The 24,746-nt window shown below is 41.2% G+C and overlaps 1 protein-coding gene across 3 annotated transcripts in view; it reads right to left on the bottom strand.

The window, feature by feature from the left end:
• The window catches only part of BLMH (bleomycin hydrolase), a 44,135-nt gene extending 21,551 nt beyond the window's left edge, over positions 1-22,584 (bottom strand). Inside the window, exons 1-7 of one of the 3 annotated variants that reach the window (XM_032616490.1) lie at positions 22,321-22,584; positions 21,807-22,007; positions 18,473-18,582; positions 17,491-17,632; positions 16,601-16,689; positions 15,180-15,272; positions 650-805 (exon numbers count right to left, since the gene is read on the bottom strand). In XM_032616490.1, coding sequence (XP_032472381.1) covers positions 650-805; positions 15,180-15,272; positions 16,601-16,689; positions 17,491-17,632; positions 18,473-18,582; positions 21,807-22,007; positions 22,321-22,360 — 831 coding nt within the window. In that variant the 5' untranslated portion in view covers positions 22,361-22,584. The remainder of the gene's footprint in view (positions 1-649; positions 806-15,179; positions 15,273-16,600; positions 16,690-17,490; positions 17,633-18,472; positions 18,583-21,806; positions 22,008-22,320) is intronic. The other 2 variants (XM_032616492.1, XM_032616491.1) reach the window with 2 other exon arrangements.
• Between the last annotated feature and the right edge of the window lie 2,162 nt (positions 22,585-24,746).

Below are 24,746 nucleotides of genomic sequence, written 5' to 3'. Positions count from 1 at the left end.
CTACTGGCAGGAATCACCCCAAAACTAATTCTGCAGAATTGTGTGCACTGAGTAAGGCAAGATGGCAATTCACGAGTCCATCACTACAAGACCTCTGCTCTCAAGTTACCAGAAAGGCTCAACATCTGGCAGTACCACAACTGAGTTGGGACTCCAATCATAAAACAACGCCATGTGCTTTTAAGACGGTCAAGATGCCAGTGAAGAAGGGGCTCTAGTCATCTTGCTAGGTAGGTGGAGAAGCCCTGAAGTGAGCGGGAAAAACGAGGATGGGACACTGCTCCCTTCTGCAAGAGAGTCCCAAGAGGGGCCCACAGTAGAGTGATGCTCTGAACCCATGGTAAGAAACACCCAGTATGCTTTCATTGTCTTCACACCTGAGAATGACTCAGGGCCCAAATCAGGGGAGCATATGGGAATTCAACTGACTGCTGGCCCATAGTTAGAAAAGTCTCTGAAGAGGAGCACTGGGGATCCTAATATGACCAACTGAATTGGTACATAAAATACCTCAGAGGAAGGAGGAAAAATTGTGTTTAGTGTCTAGTTTGATGACCATGCATGGTAACCCAGGAATCATGTATTCTTTCTTGTAGTCATCAGGCATTTGAAAGTAAACAGCCAGTGGCTGCCAGTGCCAGTCTCCAACCTTATCTTCCATATTGAAGAGTGGCTTGACATGTTCCTTGTAAAACTTCAAAGGTGTTATGGGGCCAATCTTCTGATAGTTTTTATCTTTGTCTCGATACTCCCAGGTAAACGTCTCTGGTGGATTACCCAAACAGATGCACACCACTCTGAATATCTGGAAAAAAGGAGGACAGATGAGCGATGGCTAGGGAGAAGCAGTATTTTTTACCTCTTCATTTTCTTCTAACTTGGGAAACACAAGAAATCAGTGGCTAAATTCAAGCCAGAAATTTCACAGGAAATCTAATATTGCTCCAAAAATTGGAAGGTTGATGTCCAGGATTTGATATCAGCTAACTTCTGAGTTCTTAAATAAACACTGTGAACAATACAATTCTGAAATGTTAATATTTAGTGCTTAGTATTTGCCCTGCAAGTTAAACTTCCTTAGCCAAGAAATCACTCACTACTGATACACAACAAGACCTGGGCTGCTGCTCTGCTGATTATGTTTCTTATTTTTTTTAATTTTTTTTTTTTTCCGGTACGCGGGCCTCTCACTGTTGTGGCCTCTCCCGTTACGGAGCACAGGCTCTGACGCGCAGGCTCAGCGGCCATGGCTCACGGGCCCAGCCGCTCCGCGGCATGTGGGATCTTCCCAGACCGGGGCACAAACCTGCGTCCCCTGCATCTGCAGGCGGACTCTCAACCACTGTGCCACCAGGGAAGCCCTGCTGATTATATTTCAAGTGACAAATAATTACATACATTTTATGGATTTCCTTCCCTTTATGCTTCTAGGTTTTGCTTTGATTGTGACAGGGGTCTCTACTCACAGAAAAGTCATTAACTTTTTGGTGGAGCTTAGATGACAATGTCTATTAAAATTATTATTAGAACAAGACTAAATTTAGTAGTAAGGTACCAGTTTTTGGGTTGTGAGACCTAAACATACTATCCAATGATGTCATAAAACCTTCAATTAGCATTATTACAATCCAAGGATATTTCAATATTTTATATTATTTTCATCTTATAGAAAGACAAAAATAGAAGTATAGAGACATACCTTCCTCTTCTGTATCAAATTTGCTCTATCTTTTAAAAAATACATACTACGATCTGCTTCTTCTTTGTCCACCCCAGGCACCACCCTAATCCAATCTTATTACCTGTATTATTTGCTCCATACATTTGTATTGATATACTCCAATACAGTCAAAAGAAACAGATCCTGTATTTATTAAGTGTGACTATTTTGTGCTAGATACTATATATCTGCTAGGTTAACTTAATTCTCACAGAACTCTCTCAAGGCATAATTTCCCCTCCTTTTTCTTTTCTTCCCCCAAAAGAGATTGCGACTCAAAGAAACTAAGTAACCTACTTAAGATCACATAGCTGGTAACTGGCAGAACCATGGTCTAAACTGACGTCACACACTGCCCAAAAAAAAAAAGTATTGCTCCATTGGTACAGCGTTTAAAACAAAAAAGGGAACATTTATTGACTGTTTTCTGTGCTGTACTACAATTTTTAAATATCATATATCTCAATCCTCTAAAAAAAATGGTAGGTATTATTCACATTTTACAGATAAGGAAACCAAGGCTCAGGGAAATAAATAGCTTGACTGAAGTCCTAAAGCCAATAAATCGCAAAATTAGGATTTGAACCCAGGTCTGACCTCAGCACTATTTCTATAACACCATGAATTAAGCATTTATCGTTTACTGTAACTTTCTGAGTTTCCTATAACCTGTCTCTTACAAAAGGTCATAAACTTCTCAAGGATAAGGACCAGGTCATGGATATTTTGTATCTCCTATAGCATCTAGCACTATATCTGACCTAGATATAATAAATGATGTGAACACTGTTCCACTCTCCACCACAGGATGAATAATTTCAGAAGTACCACCCTTTCTTCAAGTCACTTCTTTGTTGAAGATTCAATAATGCTTTCCTATTACCTCCCATAACAAATCTAAACTCCATGACCTGATCTACTTGTCTTCTTTTTTTTACTTCGGCATAACATACATTCAACAGGTATGCAAAGTGCACTAATCTTACATATACAGCTCAGTTCAAATTTTTACATAGGTATACACCCATGTAACCACCATTCAAATCAATATACAGAATATTTCCAGGGTCCCAAAGCTTCCCTAGCTCCCTTCTTTTTTTTTTTTTTTTTTATGCGTTACGCGGGCCTCTCACTGTTGTGGCCTCTCCCGTTGCGGAGGACAGGCTCCGGACGCGCAGGCTCAGCGGCCATGGCTCACGGGCCCAGCCGCTCCGCGGCATGTGGGATCCTCCCAGACCGGGGCACGAACCCGCGTCCCCTGCATCGGCAGGCGGACTCTCAACCACTGCGCCACCAGGGAAGCCCCCTAGCTCCCTTCTAATCAATAACCACACCTTCCCCAAGGTAAGCCTCATTTTTTTAATTTAAGCATCATTTTGGCTTATATAACCACTCATTATTTTTGCCTGTTCTTTAATTTCATATAAATGGAATCACATAGCATATTCTTTGCTGTGTATGGCAACCTTTGTTGACATAATGCCTGTAAGATTCACTCATGGTGCTGTGGGTATCACTAATTTGTCTTTACTGCTATGTAAATATATTATAATTTATTCACTTGTGTTGGTGGACATGTGAGTTGTTTTCAGTGTAGGGTTATCTATAAAGCAGCTAAGAATATTTTTACCCAAACGGTTTTCCAGGGGCTTGAAGGAATTTACATACTCTCCAGCAAAGGAAGAGAGTTCCAGTTGTTATATCAATACATTCTTGCCAAGCCTGGCACTGCATTTTTAATTTTAGCCATTTTGGTGGGTAAGTGATGGTATCCCCAATGTGGTTTTGGCTTGCATGTCTCTGATGAACACGGCTGGATTTTAAAGGCTCTCTGTAACTTCACCCAACCTTATTTCCCATCACGGAGCCTGCTCACCCGTCAGGCCTGTCTATGTCCCTCCTTACTGTCCACTCAATGCACTCAGCTCGTTGTCACCTTCATAACTTTACTGTCTCTTCTGTTCCTCAAAACCCAATCCTACTCCCATGCTATAAAACTCAGTGCAGGGAATTCCCTGGCGGTTCAGTGGTTAAGACTCCACACTTTCACTGCCGAGGGCCCGAGTTCAATCCCTGGTCAGAGGACTAAGACCCCGCAAGCCATGTGGCACAGCCAAAAAAAAAAATTAAAAAAAAAAAAAAAAAAAAAAAGCTCAGTGCAGGATGACCCTTTTCTAGAAAGTTTTCACTAATTAAATTTTTATGTCAGAAGTATTCAGAGAAGGGAGAAATTAGTGTGAGCTAGAAAAATTAACATTTGATTCCATAGTGTCATTTGTGTTTCTCTACTGTCTCCCCTGCTAGACTTAATCTACCAGGGACAGAAACTAGACCTTGGACGTATCCCAACAAATACTAGAAGAACCACATTAAAAACAGTTTTCTTAAATTGAAAGTTCTTCTCCAGTGACTGGTGTAAAACTTAAATTTAGGAGTTCAAACTGGGCAGACCCTAAAAGCAGAACAAAAGGGAAGGCTTAGAGAATAAAACAAAGCTATAGCCTGTAAGAAATAAACCTTTCCTTCCCCTCCTCTCCTTGGACCCCAACTCTGGAGAACTCTGCTGTCCTTAACCTGATAGACCCCACCCTCTTCCCTCACTTTACCCTCCACTCCCTTCAGAAATGTTGGCTCCTGCCTCTGCTCTAGAAAGAATCACCAGAGAATGATCTATGACGGCCTGATTTCTTAATACTCCCAACCCCACCACTTTCAGCCAGAAAGACCACTTAAGGAGCTTAGTTTTGGACACTCCTTAGCTGTACATTAGTAGTTGTTTTGAGTAGCCAGGACTTCTCCAGACTGACCTTTAAGTAAACTCCTTAGATACCCCAGTCCCTATCGGGCTTTAGGGAACACACGTCCAAGATCCCCCAATTCTAAATCGGCATCCATATGTTATCATCAGCCACTGAAATTGTATTTATTTCTCTTCATCATCTCCAGTGCATTCATTCTAGGCCTCAAAAAGCCTTGGGACAGACTGGAACCTGATACCAAGACTCAAACTTATTCTCTGAACCAAAGCTAGAAAACTAGATGTAGGCCTGCCTATGACATTAGGCCTATAATTAAGGATAAAAAGACTCTTAATTCATGTGCTATTTTGGAAGACAGAGCCTGACTCTACCATCTTAACAGAAACAGATTAGCCTACGGATGAAGTTATGTTTGCCTTTCATTTTATGTTTTGTTTCCCAAGAGAGAATCTTCCTTTACTAGGATTTACTTTGTGTTTTATGAGCCTGAACAGCTGCTCCTTAAACCACCTCTCTTTTTTTTTGCGGTACGCGGGCCTCTCACCGCTGTGGCCTCTCCCGTTGTGGAGCACAGGCTCTGGACGCACAGGCTCAGCGGCCATGGCTCACGGGCCCAGCCGCTCCACGGCATGTGGGATCTTCCCGGACCAGGGCACGAACCCGTGTCCCCTGCATTGGCAGGCGGACTCTCAACCACTGCGCCACTAGGGAAGCCCCACCTCTCTTCTAATGTTGTATCATTCTCAGGTTGGTTTCTAGTACAGAAAAGCAGCAGCAGGGCATCACATTAGCAACTGTAATTGAGCTAATCTAGCCATGGACTAATGAGCTCTGTCTGGGATTCATAAGGACCAGAGAGTCGTTTTGTATTTGCTCAGCACAAATGGCACCTTTCATCATGAGGACACTGCCACTGGTAACTAAAAACAATGACAGTGAAAGTATATAATCAGAACATGTTTAAATAAGGAAGGTTTTATAGACTTAAATGATATGTATTTTTAACTAGTAATCATTGTCACATGTGTATGAACATTTTATATGGGGTCATCTTGATTAATTCTCAGTCACCCAAGGGTGGTTTATCCAGTTCAGTTAGGCTCTGGCCAAAAAAAGGAGGCTAGGGCTAGGCCTAATGAAGATTTAAGACAACTAAGTGAATTTCTGTTTACTTTTAAACACATTCTAAATATAAATGAGTGTTTTACACTATAATTTACATATACCTCATTATGCATTTGACTCCCTATCTAAAGTGTTAAATCATTCCTTCCTTCTCCCCAAAAATGCATTAAAGGAAACCTGCATTTTAGTTATCTAAATGAATTCTATGATTAATCTTTTTGGAATACAAATACTTATGCCCTACTGCATATGATTTATAAATCTGAAGTTTTATCAAAGGTGCACATAAGGCATGAATGAGGATAAGGGTGACATCTCTTTCTCTTGGATTTTAGTAAAACTGTAATTTGAGACATGTTGCTTTGTTTACCATGACTATAATTATCCAAAGCCATTCAGATTCAAGTCAGTTTATAACACTTTGGAAGGAATATTTGGCTCCAAGTCAACTAACAATAGTTAAACAAGCTCTAATTTTTAAAAACTCTCCAAAGTATAGTCTCCAGGGCCCCTGCTGATACATTTCTTGATAAGAGACTCTGCTGTTCTGAAACAATATTCCCGGTTCCCAAAGTATAAAGCTGGCAGTGAGCTTTGTATATCTGAGTCTGCTCTCTGGTGGGCAACTTGGGAGTGTCACCTGTTTCTCACAAGATGCACTTGGTATTCAGGACAAAAAAAGATACTGGACACTGAACACAGTCATTATGCAGAACTGAATACTGGTAAATAATAAAACCAGGAAAGGGAATGGAAAAAAGAAAAAGGACACAGAAAGCATGAAATACAGGGCATAGGGAAAGAATGTGTAACCCCAATTTAAAGACAAATGACGTGGGATGGAGTCAATTCCTATACCCATGGCTAAACTGGAGACAGACATCAAGAGAGAGGAGGAAGGCAGGATGCAATAGTTGCGAGTCAGTCATGAATACTTAGAAGAATGAGAGTTGAAAGCCAGCTACAGGCAGACGCAGAATGGAGGAAACTGTAATAATTAGAAATGTTAGAATGGGAAGGTAGTACAATGGTAACAACCAAGCTACTTGAAATGGAGCAAAATTGGTAAAGCTAAAAGATTTCAGTCTTGGAACCACTGCAGAAGTGACAGAATATTTAGAATCTTCATTTGTATTTACAATACTGTATTGCCTAGTAAAGTCTAAAGCACTGTAGAAATATTACTTACTTCTATTGTTATAAAAACACAAAGCTACAGTGCCATTAAGAAATCACCTACTCTGACTTTTTAGTTTCACTGATGGAGAAATTAGGCTCATAGGTAAAATGACCTATTGATCACAGAGTAGAATGACCGCAAGGACACAGAAGTGGTCAAAGAATATAGCTGAACTTTGAAGGAAGTTCAGTGCTAAGGGTAAATGAACCAGTTACAAGAGGGAAGGAGTAGAGACCTTAGTGACTGCTGATCATGCAGAGAAAGGAGAGAGAAGACAGCTCTCTACTGCTTTCTGGTGGGGAATGAAAGAAAGGCAAGGATCTGTTTTAAAAACAAAAATCTTACCTGTGCCTGCAAAAGCAGGCAGAGAAGGAGATACTTTCTGGGGGCACCAAATACATTTTCAGGCAGGGAAAAACATAAAAAGGTACACTTAAGGGGTATGTGCCCTTCTGTGATGTTAAGGAAAACGAGGTCATACAGATGATAACTACAAATGATCATCTTGAGACTCCTAGAGTGGTGGCTGAATCAAAGAAATGGTTCGAAATTCAGACTCTCTAGTCCCACCCAGACCTACTGAATCAATCTGCACTTTAACAAGATCCTCAGGGGGTTCAACTGTACATTAAAGTTCGAAAGCACTACTTTAGAGCACATTTATTCTTTCCCTCCTCCAAAACCCTGCTTCTTCAATTACTGTTTCTCTCATTCACATCTGCTAGCCCTTACCACACAGTTTCCTCATCACTGCCCAAAAGCCCTCTCCTATCTGTAACCCCTCCCACTTCAGACACCATACATCACTCCAATTCTTCCCTCTTCCTTGTCCTCCACATCAGCAAGTCCTGACAGCTTCACTTCCAAGATACACCCCCAAATGTATTCATTTTTCTTAATCCTCACTCTCATCAATCTGGTCAGAACCACTAGGATATCTCATCTACACAACCACAAGAGCCTCCTAACTGGTCTCCCTACCTCCTCTCCCACTGTTTTACCATCCATTCTCAAAACAGCCAGAGTGTCATATTTTTAAAACAAAAATTAAACCATGTCACTCCTCAGCTTAAATTCCTCGGTGCCTAGCTCACTTAGAATAAAATGCAATATCCTTACCATGGCTCACAGGTGCTATATTAGCCGGTTCTCATTTCCTCTGAAATCTATTCCAGCCATTCCCACTCTCTTTCCAAGCTCGAATCACACTGCCTTCTTTCTGTTCCTCAAAAATACCAAGCTTCCTCCTGTCTTAGGGCTTTTGCACCCACTGTCTCCTCAGCCTGCCATGCTCTATGTCCAGGTCTCTGAATGGATGGATTCTTCCTGCTATTCATATCTCAGCTCATATTTGACCTCAGAAAGGACTTTTTATTTTTTTGGCTGTGCCACGGCTTGCAGGATCTTAGTTCCCTGACCAGAGATTGAACCCCGGGGCCACAGCTGTAAAAGCCAAGCCCTAACACTGGACTTCCTTAACCACCCTATCAATCACCGCACTCTATGTTCTTCAGAGTACATATCACATCAGATTGTTTATTTACTTGTGTATCGTCTGCCTCCCTCCACTAGTATGTAAAATCCATGTGAGCAGGGACCAGGTCTGTTTCAGTCATCACTGCACCCACAGTGCTTAGAACATGCTTAATATTTAGTAGGTACTCAATAAATACTTATGGAATAAATGCGTATCAACTTCTCTCCTCCGCACTGCCGAGCTTCTTGAAACTCCCTGCCTCTCCGTGCCATGGTATGACTCCTTTCCACCTAGCTCCTTCCCTTCTCCATTCCACACACCCCTACTCAGGAATCAGCAGCCTTTCCTCAGTCCTCAGAGTCTCTGGCCTGTCTGCAGCATCTGACACTGATGACCAGCACCTACATCACACAGTTCTTGCACTCACTTTTTTAGAAATAGAAGTTTTATGGAAACAGATTATTTTCCAGAATTCTTTACTCAGACCTATTCTATCCTTCCATTCTCCCTCAGGAATTTCAAAAATTCGCAAGGCTTCAGCCACCTGTACTAGCATCACTATCACTTTTCTAGATCATTCTCTTTCCTGAACTTTGGAATTATTTCCATATGCTTGAAACCCATTTCCAACTGGACAGTGCCTTGGCACTAGGCACTCTGAAGTCAGTATTTCTCCTCTTCACCGTGGCCTCTGAAAAGAGCTTCTCTTACTGATGTGTGTGACCCACAGCAGCATTCTCCCAGTTGCCAGGCTTAAAACCTTAAAGTTATTTGTAATGATGAACGCCTGGCAGATAAGTTGCCAAGTGCTACGGATTTTTCCTCTGAGATGTCTCACATTTCTCTCATTTCCATTTCTATCTTCACTATCCTCGTTCAGGCCAAATTAGTACCACCTGGACTGCTACAGCTTCTAACTGGTCTTCCTACCTCTCCTCCTTCCAGTTTCACCTATTTAACTAACAATCTCCTGAAGTGCAGCTTTACTTCAAAAGGGAAATGCAATTTGTGAATATAATCTATTTCCTTTAAGAACCTCAAGGGAAAGGTTAGTCCCCTATTCAGTGTCAGAAATGTCCTCTACGACTATCAAAATAATAATTCCTTTCCTCTTCCAGAATCCAAAAGAGAAGACCATATTAGAAAATGTTACTTCTTAGCAGCAGTGGCTCTTAAACCAGAATCACCTGAGAAGCTTTTAATGGTACAGATGCCACAATTCGACAAATGCCAAAACAAAATTCACCAGGAAAACAATAAGAGAACAATGAGATGGGGCTAACTCTACAAACACTAAAACACTATAAATAGCTTCAGTAACTAAAATACAGAGTTACTGGCAGATGAATAAACACACTAAACGAACAGAATTGCATGCCTGGAGACTTTAGAAATGATAGATGGCATCTCAAATTAAGGGGTAGGGAGAGGATGGACTATTTGAAAAGATGTGGGTCAACTGGGTAGCCTTGAGAGGAAAAAAGTTAGATCCATACCTCATACCCTATGCCAGGATAAATTCTAAATGGATCAGAGATTCAAACACAAAAATCAAAACTATAAGTACTAGAAGAAAAATTCTTTTATAATTTGAGAAAAGCTTTTCTAATTAAAAACATTAAAAATTTCAAATTTGACTATATATAAGTAAAAAATTCTGCATAGGGCTTTCCTGGTGGCACAGTGGTTGAGAATCTGCCTACTAATGCAGGGGACATGGGTTCGAGCCCTGGTCTGGGAGGATCCCACATGCTGCGGAGCAACTAGGCCCGTGAGCCACAACTACTGAGCCTGCGTGTCTGGAGCCCGTGCTCCGCAACAAGAGAGACCGCGATAGTGAGAGGCCCGCGCACCGCGATGAAGAGTGGCCCCCGCTTGCCACAACTAGAGAAAGCCCTCGCACAGAAACGAAGCCCCAACACAGCAAAAATAAATAATAAAATTAATTAATAAACTCCTACCCCCAACATCTTCTTAAAAAGAAAAATACTGCATAGCAAAAAAAAAAGCATATCACAGATAAGCAACAAACTAAGAAAAAAATTTTGCATCTCATATCACAATGGGCTAATTTCTGTAACATTTAAGGAATACCTAGAAATTGATAAAAGACCAAGAAAAAAAACAAGGATAAGAATACACAGTTTACAGAACAGATGCTTAGCCCCACTCAAAGTAAGAAAATATAAATTAAAATTACAATGAGATAGTTTATCTATCAGACTGTTTACCTGTCAACTGTGTACCTTATCAGATCGGGAAGGATCCGATTGTTTGATAAATGCACTGCCTTGATAAATCTAAAGGGAAACAGGTTCTATCAGATATTGCTGATGAGAGCGTAAATTGATAGACCCTCCAAAGAGATTAATTTGGCATTATATATCAAAATTACAAATGTATATTCTCCCTGACTCAAAAATTCTATTTCTGTTTTTTAAAAAAGGAATCTCTGGAAGGATGGCTAACAGCTAAAACTAATAACAAAAACTAATAAAGCTAATTTGGGGGTACATAGTAATTGGAAGGACGGAGAATAGGGTGAGAAGACTTCTCACTGTATATCTTCTTCTATTTTTGATATTTATGCTAAGTGAAATGTCAGACAGAAAAACACTGTATGATATCACTCACATGTGGAATCTAAAAGATACAACAAACTAGTGAATATAACAAAAAAGAAACAGACTCACAGATACAGAGAACAAACAAGTGGTTACCAGTGTGTGTGGGGGAGGGGCAACATAGGGACGTGGAAGTGGGAGGCACAAACTAATTGGTGTAAGACAAGCTCAAGGATGCACTGTACAACATGGGGGATATAGCCAATATCTTATAATAACTGTACATGGAAAGTAACCTTTAAAAATTGTATTAAAAGAAACTATAGGCTTTAGAGAAAGACAAAGAAAATGAAAAAACCAAGTTATAAAACAGTGTATAGGATCCCTTTTTAAAGCTATTTTTATATGATCTTAAATGAAAAAAATGTGGAAGAAAATGCACCAGAGTGTTAGCAGTGATAACCTTTGGCTCACAAGGACTTTCTATGTCATCCTTCCCTGTGTTAGTATGTAATTTCTTATATTTATAAAGTTTAAAAGCACAAGCATTATTCATGCTCCTGGTGTAACACTCAAAAGCCTCTAATGTGCAACAGGGTAGAATGATTAGCAAATGTAAATCAAATATGTTGTATGTTTCAAACTAAGAAGTTAATTGTTCAGTTGAAAAAATAAATGGGTATACCTCCAAAAGAAAGATAACTAGGCCCTAATCTCAAGGAAAATGACCTTGACCTTAGGTCTGAAGCAAGCCTAAGCCCATATATTGTTTTTTTGGTTTTTTTGCGGTACGTGGGCCTCTCACTGTTGTGGCCTCTCCCATTGCAGAGCACAGGCTCCGGACGTACAGGCTCAGTGGCCATGGCTCACGGGCCCAGCCGCTCCGCGGCATGTGGGATCTTCCCAGACCGGGGCACGAATCCGTGTCCCCTGCACTGGCAGGCGGACTCTCAACCACTGTGCCACCAGGGAAGCCCCCATATATTGTTTTTAAGAACTGAGAGCCACTGCTATAGAATTTCCTGAGTAAATCATAATGACTCCCTGTCTCTTCCTATGGCACTGATAAATATTGTTTCTGGTCTTTGTTTTATGTTTTGCTTTTTAACAGAGTTTTGGTAGAGAATACACTTAATAATCCTAAGGGAATCTGGAGGCTAAAAGAGAGTAGACACACTAAGAAAACACTACAACAGAAGTGACTACACCGGGGGCTTCCCTGGTGGCGCAGTGGTTGAGAGTCCGCCTGCCGATGCAGGGGACACGGGTTCGTGCCCCGGTCCAGGAAGATCCCACATGCCGCGGAGTGGCTGGGCCCTTGAGCCATGGCCACTGAGCCTGTGCGTCCAGAGCCTGTGCTCCGCAACGGGAGAGGCCACACAGTGAGAGGCCTGCGTACCACAAAAAAAAAAAAAGTGACTACACGGTTCCAGATCTGCCTTGCCTGTCATCACAACAAACAACCTGCCTTTCTCTTCTCTTAGAAAGAATGCCTTTAGCATAAATACATTTCATTCAAAGCTATCTGAGCTTCATGGCTGTTAAGTCATCATTTTGATGTGCCTACAAGGCTAGGCAAAACACACGTACTAATTTGTGGCTTTAAAACCACAGCTAGACTCTTCATTACATAAGAGTCAGGTTAAATAAAGAGTTATCTATGGGATGTAAAAATCTAAAGACCTATACCACACAGAATTCTGTAGTCAACAGTTTACCTAGAATCATTAAGTAAAAAACCCTATTTATAAAACATCCATACTCAGGACTTGTTACGGTAGTGTTGTACTATTTTTCCAAGGTTAAGAACAGGAGAAAAAAGATATGTGAAATATACCTGCCCTAATTCTTTTTTTTTTTTTTCTTTTGGCTGCACCACACCACATGTGGGATCCTAGTTCCCCAACAAGGGATCGAACCTGCGCCCCCTGCACTGGAAGCGCAGTCTTAACCACTGGACCACCAGGGAAGTGAACCTGCCCTAATTCTTATCAGCTAATCCCAGAGCCAGAACATGGATTTTAGACATATCATTTAAAAGATCATTAAAGCAAACATCTTAAGCCAACAGAATTCTTGTTTTTTGCAATAAGTATTATCTGAGCCTGTTTCCATAACTCTTTATAGAAGCTTCATCCTTACTACACCCCACCATCTTACTATAATCATAAATAAAGGCAAATTATGCAGGAGATATGGCTTCAACAGGAGAGATCATTCCAAGGAGTAAGGGGAAAAACTAACATTTATTGGACCACTGCTATGTACCAGGAACGATGCCTTATACTCTTATACTAATTCCTTATTTGATCCCCACAAAAATCCAATGAGAAATATATTTTAAACCCCAAACGGAATCTCAGACAGGTGAAGTATTTTATCCAAAATCACAGAGCTGTTAAGTGATAGAGCCGGAACTGAAACCCATGTCCTACTCCAAAACCTATTTTCTTCTACTACAATCAGATACCTCTCTTAACAAAGAACACGTAAGGAGTAAAGAGGTAAATATGAGATAATTTAAATGTATCTAGCAAAATGAAACCTCTGTATTCATCCACTGAACAATATTTAAGAAATGAATATTGTATCAAGCTGGACGTGTTACACTTGAACAAATTGAGACTTCAGAGCTTCAGGAACCTGTCTCAGGTCACATGGCTGTTAAATGAGGAGATTAGGTAGCCTGACTCCAGAGACCATGCTCTCTACTACACTATGCTGCCTCTCTAAAATTCAAAGGAAAACACGAGTGAAGCATTAATGCTGTGCACTGCAGTGAAAAAATTTAGGCCATCTTAATTCCATACAAACAGTCTTGAAAGGACTGTTAGTTGAGTGATTCCTAGTAATGGGCCCACTGGATGAAAAAGGGAAATGTTTGTACTTTTCTCAAAGTGATTTCACAGTTTTATACATATTCATCTGGATTATGGATAGTATTTAATAATAAAGATTTTTAACTGCCTTGATAATAAATATTATTGCCTTATATTTGTTTAATGCTTATTAAGTTTTCCACAATGTTTTCACATACATTATTTTAACTGTTATAACCATTGATAGCTTCTCATCTTTATTCCTGTAGAATAAAACCAAAAGACCTGGCATCTACTTAAGATCCCTCACAGCTCTGCCTTTCTAGCTTAATTTACTACCAAACACACTCACAAAATGTTATGTTTCAGCTACCCTGTTCTCTGAAGATTCCACCTTTGTTCATGCCACTGTACATGCAATTCCTGTTGTCTGGAATGGTTTTCCCAGTTACCCATCTGGTACATCTTTACTGCTCTTTCAAGAGCTGGTTCCAATATCTTCCACATGAAACCTTCAGTTCACTGAATTAGTCACTCCCTCCTCTATGACCACCAAATCCTTTATAACACATCTCTAGCATAGGATTCATTATAATTATTCATGTGTTTCTTTTACCAAGAGATTGAGCTCCTTGAAAGTAGAGACCACGTCTTTCTCATCTTTGTATTCCCAGTGGCAAACTCATAGCACGTAGTCAATATTTATGAAATGAATAAGAGTGAATTATAGAATAATGAATTGGGAAATAGAAGATATAAGTACAAGTCCCATACTAAACTGCAAAGTTTATACCTCAGTCTTTTCAGCTGTAAAATAAGTAATTTTCTTTCTTTTATTTTTTAAAGATTCTATACTTTATTTTTTATTTATTTATTTTTGGCTGCATTGGGTCTTTGTTGCTGCACACAAGCTTTCTGTAGTTGAGGCGAGCGGGGGATACTCTCTGTTGCGGTGCGTGGGCTTCTCATTGCAGTGGCTTCTCTTGTTGTGGAGCATGGGCTCTAGGCATGCAGGTTTCAGTAGTTGTGGCACACGGGCTCAGTAGTTGTGGCTCGCAGGCTCTAGAGCACAGGCTCAGTAGTTGTGGCGCACAGGCTTAGTTGCTCTGTGGCATGTGGGATCTTCCAGGACTAGGGCTCAAACCCGTGTCCCCTGCATTGGCAGGCAGATTCTTAACCAGTGCGCCACCAGGGAAGCCGTTTTTGTTTTTTTTTTTAATATTTACTTATTTATTTATTTTGGCTGCACCAGGTCTTAGTTGTGGCATGCAGGATATCTAGTTGTGGCATGCGGACTACTTAGTGGCGGCATGCATCTGGGATCTAGTTCCCTGACCAGGGCTTGAACCCAGGTCCCCCACATTGGGAGCTCAGGGTCTCACCCACTGGACCATCAGGGAAGTCCCTAAAATAAGTAATTTTCAATTCAATTCAACATTAACTACAATGACCACGCTTCCCAATCAATGTAACACATAGGAATATTCTGAGAGTTCTTTAGAAGGGACACAAAAAATCCAAATAATTGTTATTACCTCCTCCATCATGGCATCCTGTGTGGCTGAGATTTCTCCTTTGGTTGCGCCGCTGTGTACCAGGTTCCTTAGTCGTATACAGAATTCTCTCATCTATGACAGAAACTTATTCAGTTACCCATATTCAACTATAAATGAGCCTAATAGACCAGTGCTAGCTCTATTTTGATGTATAACTCAGCCAAGACCCCAGGGAAAGTTCATAAAAGCAAATGCATTTTTCCCCAACCAGTCCACTTAAACACAGAGCTAAAAACCCTCTCCATAAGGAGAAAAGACTTGGATCACTCCCCAAAAATACTAGATGGAACTGCTCCTGCTCTGCAACTGATGGCACCCTCTGTGATACATGTCTGGGGATGGGGAAAACATGTAATTCCATAATGCCATCACCCTCTGAAAAAGCAAGAGACAAGCTGATTATGCCACTAAGTCACTCCAATAGACTTTAATTTACAATTTTACTGGTTGTCCATTTCTTCTCTGTAAAATCATTATGACCATGGCTATGCCAACCCCCAATATACTTTTCATTTTTGTTGTTTTCAATTTTGAGAGATGCCAAAGATAAAGGTGAGTCATAAACCTAACCACCGTGCTAAAGAGAATCTTGCTCCCACCTGAAATGGAATCCAATGCTATACTATTTTTTTTTCAATGCTATACTATTAATGACCTTTTAGCCTGTGGATAATAATCCCCAGTTTCCTGGGTGGAAAATAACCTACTTCTAATACTGAGGAAACACATTTACAGTTTATTTTAAAATGTAGTCTTTCTCCCAGGGATGACAAATCCAATTTTAGCCTCATAGATCAAGACAGCAGATTCTGGCAACTCCCAGTTCTTAAAAAAGATTTCTGGCTGGCAGAGCAGCATCCCTGTAGGATTCACAATCCTCCTTGGGAAAATGGGTTATGTAGAGAAGAGAGAATGATTCATTAAGACAACTGAGGCAATAAAAAGCAGTTCAGTGACTACATCAAATGTTAAGTGAATGGATAAACTACACTGATATAGTTTGGGGAAGCCGCAGAACTCTGCATACTCTTTGAGGAAGTCTTCCAAAGAGTTCTTTTTGGTTTTACTAGAACATAAAGCTGCCCCAGTCCACCTCCACTAGAACCAAGTTAGCATGCTTGTGGCTGAGAATGGGACTTTCTTTCCTCAGTACCCATAAGAAAATATTAAAATCAACAGAAATAAAAGTGGGAGATTTTTAAAGAGAAGGAAAAAAACCACCCTAATCTCAATTATTTTTAAAGTTAATATGAGACTACATTGCCTTGGATAGACACTGAGTAGCTATCTTGTACATAGACTGTGTATACTGAAATGCCCAGGAATGTCCCTGGAAAATCAGTTAGGAGTTTTAAGGTAAGTATACTACATGCAATCCCACCCTGCTCCATATGCTGTACCTTGTGATTCAGAATATCATTCATCCTTCTGGTTGCCTCTGTTGTATAAGATTCAGGGAAGCACTTCTTAGGGATAACACCATATTTTTCTAAAAGAAAACAAATTTTAATGTTCAATAAAGTAAACGTATACTCCAGTGTCAGGAACCCTGGCAAAAATAGCTATTGCTTTTTAAAATAGGCCATATTGGGCTTCCCTGGTGGTGCAGTGGTTGAGAGTCCGCCTGCCGATGCAGGGGACACGGGTTCGTGCCCCGGTCCGGGAAGATCCCACATGCTGCGGAGCGGCTGGGCCCGTGAGCCATGGCCGCTGAGCCTGTGCTCTGCAACGGGAGAGGCCACAACAGTGAGAGGCCCGCGTACCGCAAAAAAAAAAAAAAAAAAAAGGGCCATATTTTGCTAGTCTAACTCAGAAAACTTAATGACCTTACAATATTATTAAACAGGTCATTTAACCTGCCTATTTATCCATTTATCTTGAATTAATTCTGTTCTTTTTAATCTAACACACTTTGTAAAGTATTCAGCATGATGAAGTTTCTCCAAAAGACAATTTTTTGAATGAGGACATTTTCAAACAGTTGCAGTTTCAACGCGTTTCTTGTTTACATCAATGGATAAGAGATAAACTTTTTCATAGAAAGTTAGTTCTACTTAATACAACCTTTTCTTCTCTAACTCAACCTTCACAGTACCTATCTCCTTACCTCTAATTTAAGAAAGGTACTTAATAGGTAAGAGTGTGAGATAAAGGTTCTTAGAGCTAACTGTATACCCCTCTGGGGACCAATTCTACTCTGTACTTAACCACCAAAGAAATGGCCTATGCCTAACTACAGAGCCATGCTTGATCATGCTGGGTTTCAGTTTCATTAGAGAAAGGCTCTTACCAACAATATTGACAAGCATATCCCATTGTCCTCCATCATTTGCAGGATTCGTAAGCAAATACTGCACCAGCCTACCATCCTCAGGCTCCTTTTTCTGGGCTGTGTCCACAAAAGCATTTAAGAAGAAATAACAGCGTTCAACCTAGAGTAAGAAAGTTAAGTAAAATTAAAGGAGAAGAGAGCTAATTATCTTTATTGGCATTATCAACAGAATATGAGTCCTGGAACTACTGTAGACCCAACAGAGTAGGTATTTTTAAACTAAAGTTGGTAATTACATAGCAGTATCTCTGGGGCTTCCCTGGGGGTCCAGTGGTTAAGACTCCGCACTTCCACTGCAGGGAGCATGGGTTCGATCCCTGGTTGGGGAACTAAGATTCCCACATGTCACGTGGTGTGTGGGGAAAAAAAAAAGAAAAGCAGTATCTGGCTTCATGAGAATGTCTGAAGTGTTTTCCTTTATCTGTGTGTACACATTGTAATAGGTTATCCAAATCAAGGCACTGCTTTATTCTGAAACAGAAAAATCTGATATTTAGAGTCTTCAATCAATAAAGATCTAATGGACACATATAACATACACTTTAAAGATAAAAAACTGGAATAAAATTATTTACTGTTTTTCAGACAAGTATTACCCGGAGAAAGGGAATTAGGTCCTAGAAATACAAATAATCTACTTAAAGATGCTAAAAGGTGAAATCACTGAAAACAAAATAAAAAATTTTAAATAAGAAAGAAACAAGGAAGTAGTAAGGTGAGTCATCAGACTAATTATTTCATTGCAAAAAGTAGCCACCTACCAACCAAAAGTAGCTCTGCCTTTGGAAAGAGTCAACTTTTGATACTTTGGAAATCAGAATAAATGCTGTCCCATCTATAATGGAAGGCAGACTACAACTAGAAAAGCAAGAAATGAAGAGATAGTCCCTACCGAGGTTGATACTGAAACAAAAAGAATATTTCAAGATCAGTCCCATACCTTGTCCCAGAAAAAGAGGTAAGACTGACTAAATTCAAATTCTTCAATATTTAATTTTCTCATGAATGGAAGTCTCATAACATTCAGACAAGAAAAGATCCAGCATCGCCCTGAAAAAAGAAAGGAAATCAAGAAATTACGATGAATGTTCACATAGATTCCATTGTTCCAACTGTATTTCCTAACACTGAATCTATGACAAGATCTTGGACAATTTAAGACCAAATCAGAAAGAGCAGAAAGATACAAAAACAAAAACAAGAAAGGTAGTACTTACTATCTGCAATATACATGCAAAGGTTTATATCCTTAACATATTTAAAAAATCGCTTTACGTATCACATAAAGAATCAATTACAAGTCACCTAAGAAAATTACATTAGAAAAAGAAATACTGGTAGAGAAACATGAGCAAAGATCATGAACAGCTAATTTAATAGTCAAAAAAGATACAAATAGCCAAGAAACATTTTTTTAAAGTTCATCATTAGACACCTGTTAAATGGAGAAACGTTATTTTTCAATTAATAATGCCCAATATTGGCAAGGACCTGGAGAAACAGCATTATTATATACCCTGGATAGGAATCTAAACAGGTGAAAAATATCTGAAGGCAATCTGGCAATATGTGGCAAAACCTTTAAAAAGTCTCCACCCTTTAGTGTGGAATATATAGTATATGCTTCAGTATAAGATGACTCTAACATAAGTCAATCCCCATGACACCAACGAGAATTTTTTTTTAAGTTATTTAGTTAACTGGATTATATAAACACTTAAAAATATAGATGAAATAGTAACTGTCTGCCTATAATATTTAATTTAGTAGCTTTAATATTTAGATATTTAAAATCATATTAATATAATAAATTGATGTAGAAGCATTGTTTTTTCCACTTTCACGTCATTTTCACACTGATCCACACTTTTCACGTGCATCTTGGCAACAGTGCCTTTACCATTATTAGATCCACTCTTTCAAACAGAACACATCATCCTTCTTCCATCTACTATGTTTGAGTCACAGCAATGCTTTGAATCCATGCATAATGCTGTCCCTAAAAAATGTTATGCCACCACCATATAATCATATTCGTCATTTGTCCTGTAAGTGGATAATCACACACTCCACAATGTCACCATCTTCTGTACTTCTGTACTTCATCTCTCACCAAGTGATCTTTAGAGGTCTATTTACAAGGATATCCAACATTTCCACGTGAGGTCATGTCCTAGAAAAATACTGCATTCAAATTTTCTGCTTTTTAAAAAAACGGATTCAATCAAATGATCTCCATAAGTATCCCAAACTAGCATGGATCAAGGTCATTTCAGAGTAATTAATGTCTTTGCCAAAATGTACTTTACTTCAAATTAAATTAACTGAGAATGCTCATTATCAAAGTCTTTGTAAAGCCTCACACATAGGGTAACTCTTTTCTAAGGAAGATTCAGAGGGGAAATACCTTGACTTTTATCTGGGCATAACTTTTTTACTAATATGAAAATACATTCATAATATATTGGTAAGTGAAAAAGGTAGGGAGGTTACCTAACAATATGTAAGGTATCACCTATATTAAACACACACACACAGAATAAAGACCTGACAGAATACTTACTCGTCGGTATTTTGCAAATATTCTACAATTGAACAACAGTAATCTTACACGAAGAAAAAATAATTAAAAATAAGTAACTACACACAGTGTTTTTCAAAAGTCACTAATGGGGCTTCCCCAGTGGCACAGTGGTTAAGAATCCACCTGCCAATGCAGGGGACACGAATTCGAGCCCTGGTCCAGGAAGATCCCACATGCTGCGGACCAACTAAGCCCGTGCACCACAACTACTGAGCCTGCGTTCTACAGCCCGCGAGCCACAACTACTGAGCCCGAGTACCCCAACTACTGAAGCCCGCACGCATAGAGCCCATGCTCCGCAACAAGAGAAGCCACTGCAATGAGAAGCCTGCGCACCACAATGAAGAGTAGCCCCCATTCACTGCAACTAGAGAACAGTCCGCGCGCAGCAATGAAGACCCAACACAGCCAAAAATAAATAAAATAAATAAAAAAACTTTTTTAAAGTCACTAATGACTTAGTATAGCTCATCTTTACCTTGGTTTTATCTGTATGCCACCTCTCTCATAAGCACACTATTATTTTCTAGTGAGGAAATCTGGATGAACTGTTAATGTGAAAACTGCAGGAAAATAACCTACATAGCTCATGTGCTATTTGTACCTCTTGCAAGTAAAAGTGACACTACAGGATATATAAGACATGATCTGTTCTAGATGAACATTTCCAGGCTTTTCCCTAAAAGGGCACTGCAATCTAAACTATGTAGGACCACTAATAACATTACTAACTGGATCTAACTGGATAATTTGTAGCCTGACAGGCCACACCACCCCAAGCACTTTCTACTGTGGCAAAATATTAATTATTGCAAGATCATAATTTTTTTCTTAAAATTTAAACATAAACTTTACTGAGGTATAATTTACATACAATAAAATACATCCATGTTATAAATGTACACTTGGAGTTCTGACTGGCTTTAAGCAAGCAGTGATCTACTTTCTGCCAAAATAAATAGACTGGGAGTAGTTTTAAAACGGATAGACTTTAAAAAGTCCTTTTAGTACAATTCTGCCATGAGAATGTCCTTATTTAGATTCCTGGATAACCCATCTTTCACTGTAGCTGTTTTTCTGTTTTCTAGTAGTGCTAGATAGCAGATAGCAAAGCAAGAGCTCTTGACCAGCAAGGCATGAGAAATGAGTATTTTCTGTATTACGAACTAGTCTACTGGTGATAACTTAGCCCATTAGCACATGTGTTCAAATTGCAACCAAAAGGTACACTTAAAAAGAACATTTGATGATATTTTGATGCAATTACATTGTGTCTTTTCCATCCCATACATTTGTACATGGCCTTCTGGGCAACGTGGAGGTGTCCTCTAAGGCATGAACCTTTTTGCATGATCTGTTTTGTACCAAGAACATATATCTCCAAGACATGGGGCTGCAGTCACATAACTTCAAGACAGAATATCGTGAATTACATTCAAACAGATGACCATGGGCTAGTCAGTCACTTTAGTGCTCAAATCAAATATACTAATGAACCACAGAGCACGAAAACAAGTCACAAAGTAACCTTCTTGGACCTGCCTGTACTTGGCGCCTGTTCTCTAAAAATTTACTACAACTTCTTTCTATCCAAACCTCTTCTCTCCTAAGGCCATTCTTAGGTAAGACACCACGATGGGACGCTGTCAAGAAAGTCAAGGGAAGTGTGCAAGAAGTTTGAAGACCTCACCTGAGCTCTTCTGGTTGGTGACAGGCTTGCCTTCAGGATGCACGGCGTGCTGGAACACATGCTGAACACCCTGGACCGTGGCCCTCTTCAGACAGATGTCCAGGAGGTCGTGGGTAGTGCCGACATTCTGGGCCAGTACGAACTGAGGATCGGAATTCAGTTTCTGAAGCAGAGCTGCTACCTTCTCCGAATTCAGTCCTGCTAAAAGACCAAACGGGATTGATTATAACATCAAAAAGAGGCTGAGAAGGGCTGATCCGGGACTCCCACACTCGGGCTCTAACTTGGTTAAGAGCATCCCGTGGTGACCATAGCAGCGGAGAAGCCCTTCACCGGCGTCCTCGCCCACGATGCTGCCTCCCTCCGGGCCGCTCCAGCCCACCCAAAAAGCTCTACCCTCACCATCGCCCCGGGACCCGGCCCCGGCCCTTCCCCGCCGCCCCGGCCCTTCCCCGCCGCCGGGCCTCCGGGGCGCAGCTGAGTCCCCAGAGGCTACCCGCGGCCCCCGGCTTACCCTCGGCGGGGAAGAGTGGCGCCTCACCCGCGTCGTTCATGGCGCCCACGCTGCCCGGCGGGGGAACGGTAGTCTCGGGGTCCTCAGGCAAGAGCCGGGGCTGCACAGCGGTTCGCTGCTAAAGCTGCCCGACCTGGCTCTCGCACCCCGACCGCCGGAAAGAGGAAACCGGCTCAGCGGTGGCGGACGGCTGAGAGAAACGGGGTCCGCGGAGGGACAAAACTCCCCCCACGCGTTGCTGAGTCAGCGCCATCGGGGCTGGCCCCGCCCGTGGGAGGGCCGAGGGGGCGGGTCGCTGACGCGCTGCAGCCGCCTGCGCCCCCGCCACGGGCGGGTCCCCCTCGGCTCAGGCCCAAGCTCTCCCTCAGCGCTGCCAGCCGTCGGTCCCCGCGGAGCCGGCGTCCACAGCCAGCCGTGATTACGCTTCCTGACCGCCGGGGCGCCCTCCTGGGATAAGGTCAGCCCCGAGCGTGGAACTCGAGGGGTTACATGCTGGGCCCGGAGACCGAATACCCTAGCATTGTGAAATTGGCCCCATGAAGCCTTTTCAGAGGCCAAAAGGGGACTCCAAGGCGGTAGGGCGGGCTCAGGGGCCGCATAATTAAGCACTGGGCTTAGGATGGGTTGACTCGTTTCAGAAATGAACCCGAAAGCTCTTCCAATAGGCATCCTTGGCCGACCAGCCACAGCACTTTCAATGGCAATGTTTTTTGTGTTTGAGGGGAAATGGAATCAAGCTGTTTCTTACCCACTCAGTTGCTACCAGGGTTCAACAAACATACAATTGCTGGAACCTCCCTGGTGGCGCAGTGGTTAAGAATCTGCCTGCCCATGCAGGAGACACAGGTTCGATCCCTGGTCCGGGAAGATCCCACATGCTGTGGAGCAACTAAGCCCATGCAAGCCACAAGTACTGAGCCCGCATGCTGCAACTACTGAAGCCTGCGTGCCTAGAGCCCGTGGTCCACAGCAAGAGAAGCCACCACAATGAGAAGCCCATGCACTGCGTGGAAAAGTAGCCCCCGCTCGCGGCAACTAGGGAAAGCCTGCGCGCAGCCAAAAAACCCAAAGCAGCCCCAAAAAAAAAAAAAAAAAAAACAAAAAAACCAAGAACATAAAAAACATACAATTACTCATTTCGAGGAAACTACCCATTCTGGGCTTCATGGAGTCAGTGAGTGTCTCCTACCTAGCTAAGGGGAGTGACAGAAGTCAGTCTGATGCATAGATACTGTTTGTCCAGCCCTCTACAAAACCTTCAAATGAGCGGGCCCTCGTCCCCAGGCTTTCAGGATAACTGAAGTTTAACAAGGTTTTGAGATAGTGAAGCCTTTTTATGTTGTTTTTCGTGCTCTAAAATCTCAAACCTTAGTGAGATGTTGGGATGGGACCCAAAGGTGATGAAACAAATCCAGATAGATCTGTCTACCACTGAAAAGCCTGACTCTGCTACTTAGAGCAGTGAGAGTCTTCTGTGGAACCTAACATCTAGGTCCTAGATTGAAAATAATCTCTGATTCTAAGGAACTCTAATATCTGGGGAAAAACCATACTCAGACACCAATCAGTCATTTGAGAAATCACAGTCTCTGTGTCCCTAGAGAGACCTAGCCAAAGTTTGGGGATATGACATAGCAACTGTCTCCAACAGGGCCCATCAGCTGTCCCATTCTGAGATTCTTCTGATGTCTGAAGAAAAGGAACAGGTTGAAAATTATGCTGAAAGAAATCATTGGTCCTTTCACAAAATGATGTTCACGCATCCTGCCCAATTCAACTCATAAAATTTTATTCAATATCTACCATGTACAGTCACTGGGCAAACTGCTGATGATATGGAGACCTTAAGCTTAAACTTGCCCTTAGGAAACACACAATGTAGTGAAAAAGCTGCAAAATAACTTTTGGAGAATCTGTATTAACATAACAGTAGAGATGTAAAAGCAGTGAGGAAGGAGCTGTTAATTGGACCAGAGGTGCCTGAAAAAAGGGGTCACAGTGGACATAGTCTTAAAGAGTGGATGATGGGCTTTCACAAGGCAAAACACAGAGGAAGGGCATGCAAGGCACCAGCAAAGGCACTGGGGCATTAAAGCATGTGGCAAAATTATGTTCAAGAAACTGTGCATCATAGTCTGACGTGGTTAAGATCAGGGAAGGTGTTGAGATCAGGGACAAAGTGTAGGACTGGAAAGGTAGATTTGGGCCAGAATATGAAGGCTTTTGTATGCCATGCCTGAGTATCTGGACTTTATCTTATGGTTAACTAGAAGCCAACGTAGGTTTTTGAACAAGGGAACCATATGCTCATTTCTATGTAAAGAAAGAAATGCAAGAGCAGTGGGGAGAGTGATTTGGAGGGGAGAGATTCTGGACCTAGGGAAACGAGTTAGAAGGCTAACCCAGCAGAGCACTTGGGGGATGAT

This window comes from Phocoena sinus, chromosome 20 (assembly GCF_008692025.1).
Source record: "Phocoena sinus isolate mPhoSin1 chromosome 20, mPhoSin1.pri, whole genome shotgun sequence".
Taxonomy (NCBI): Eukaryota; Metazoa; Chordata; class Mammalia; order Artiodactyla; family Phocoenidae; genus Phocoena; species Phocoena sinus.
This window is presented reverse-complemented; position numbering and strand designations above follow the sequence as displayed.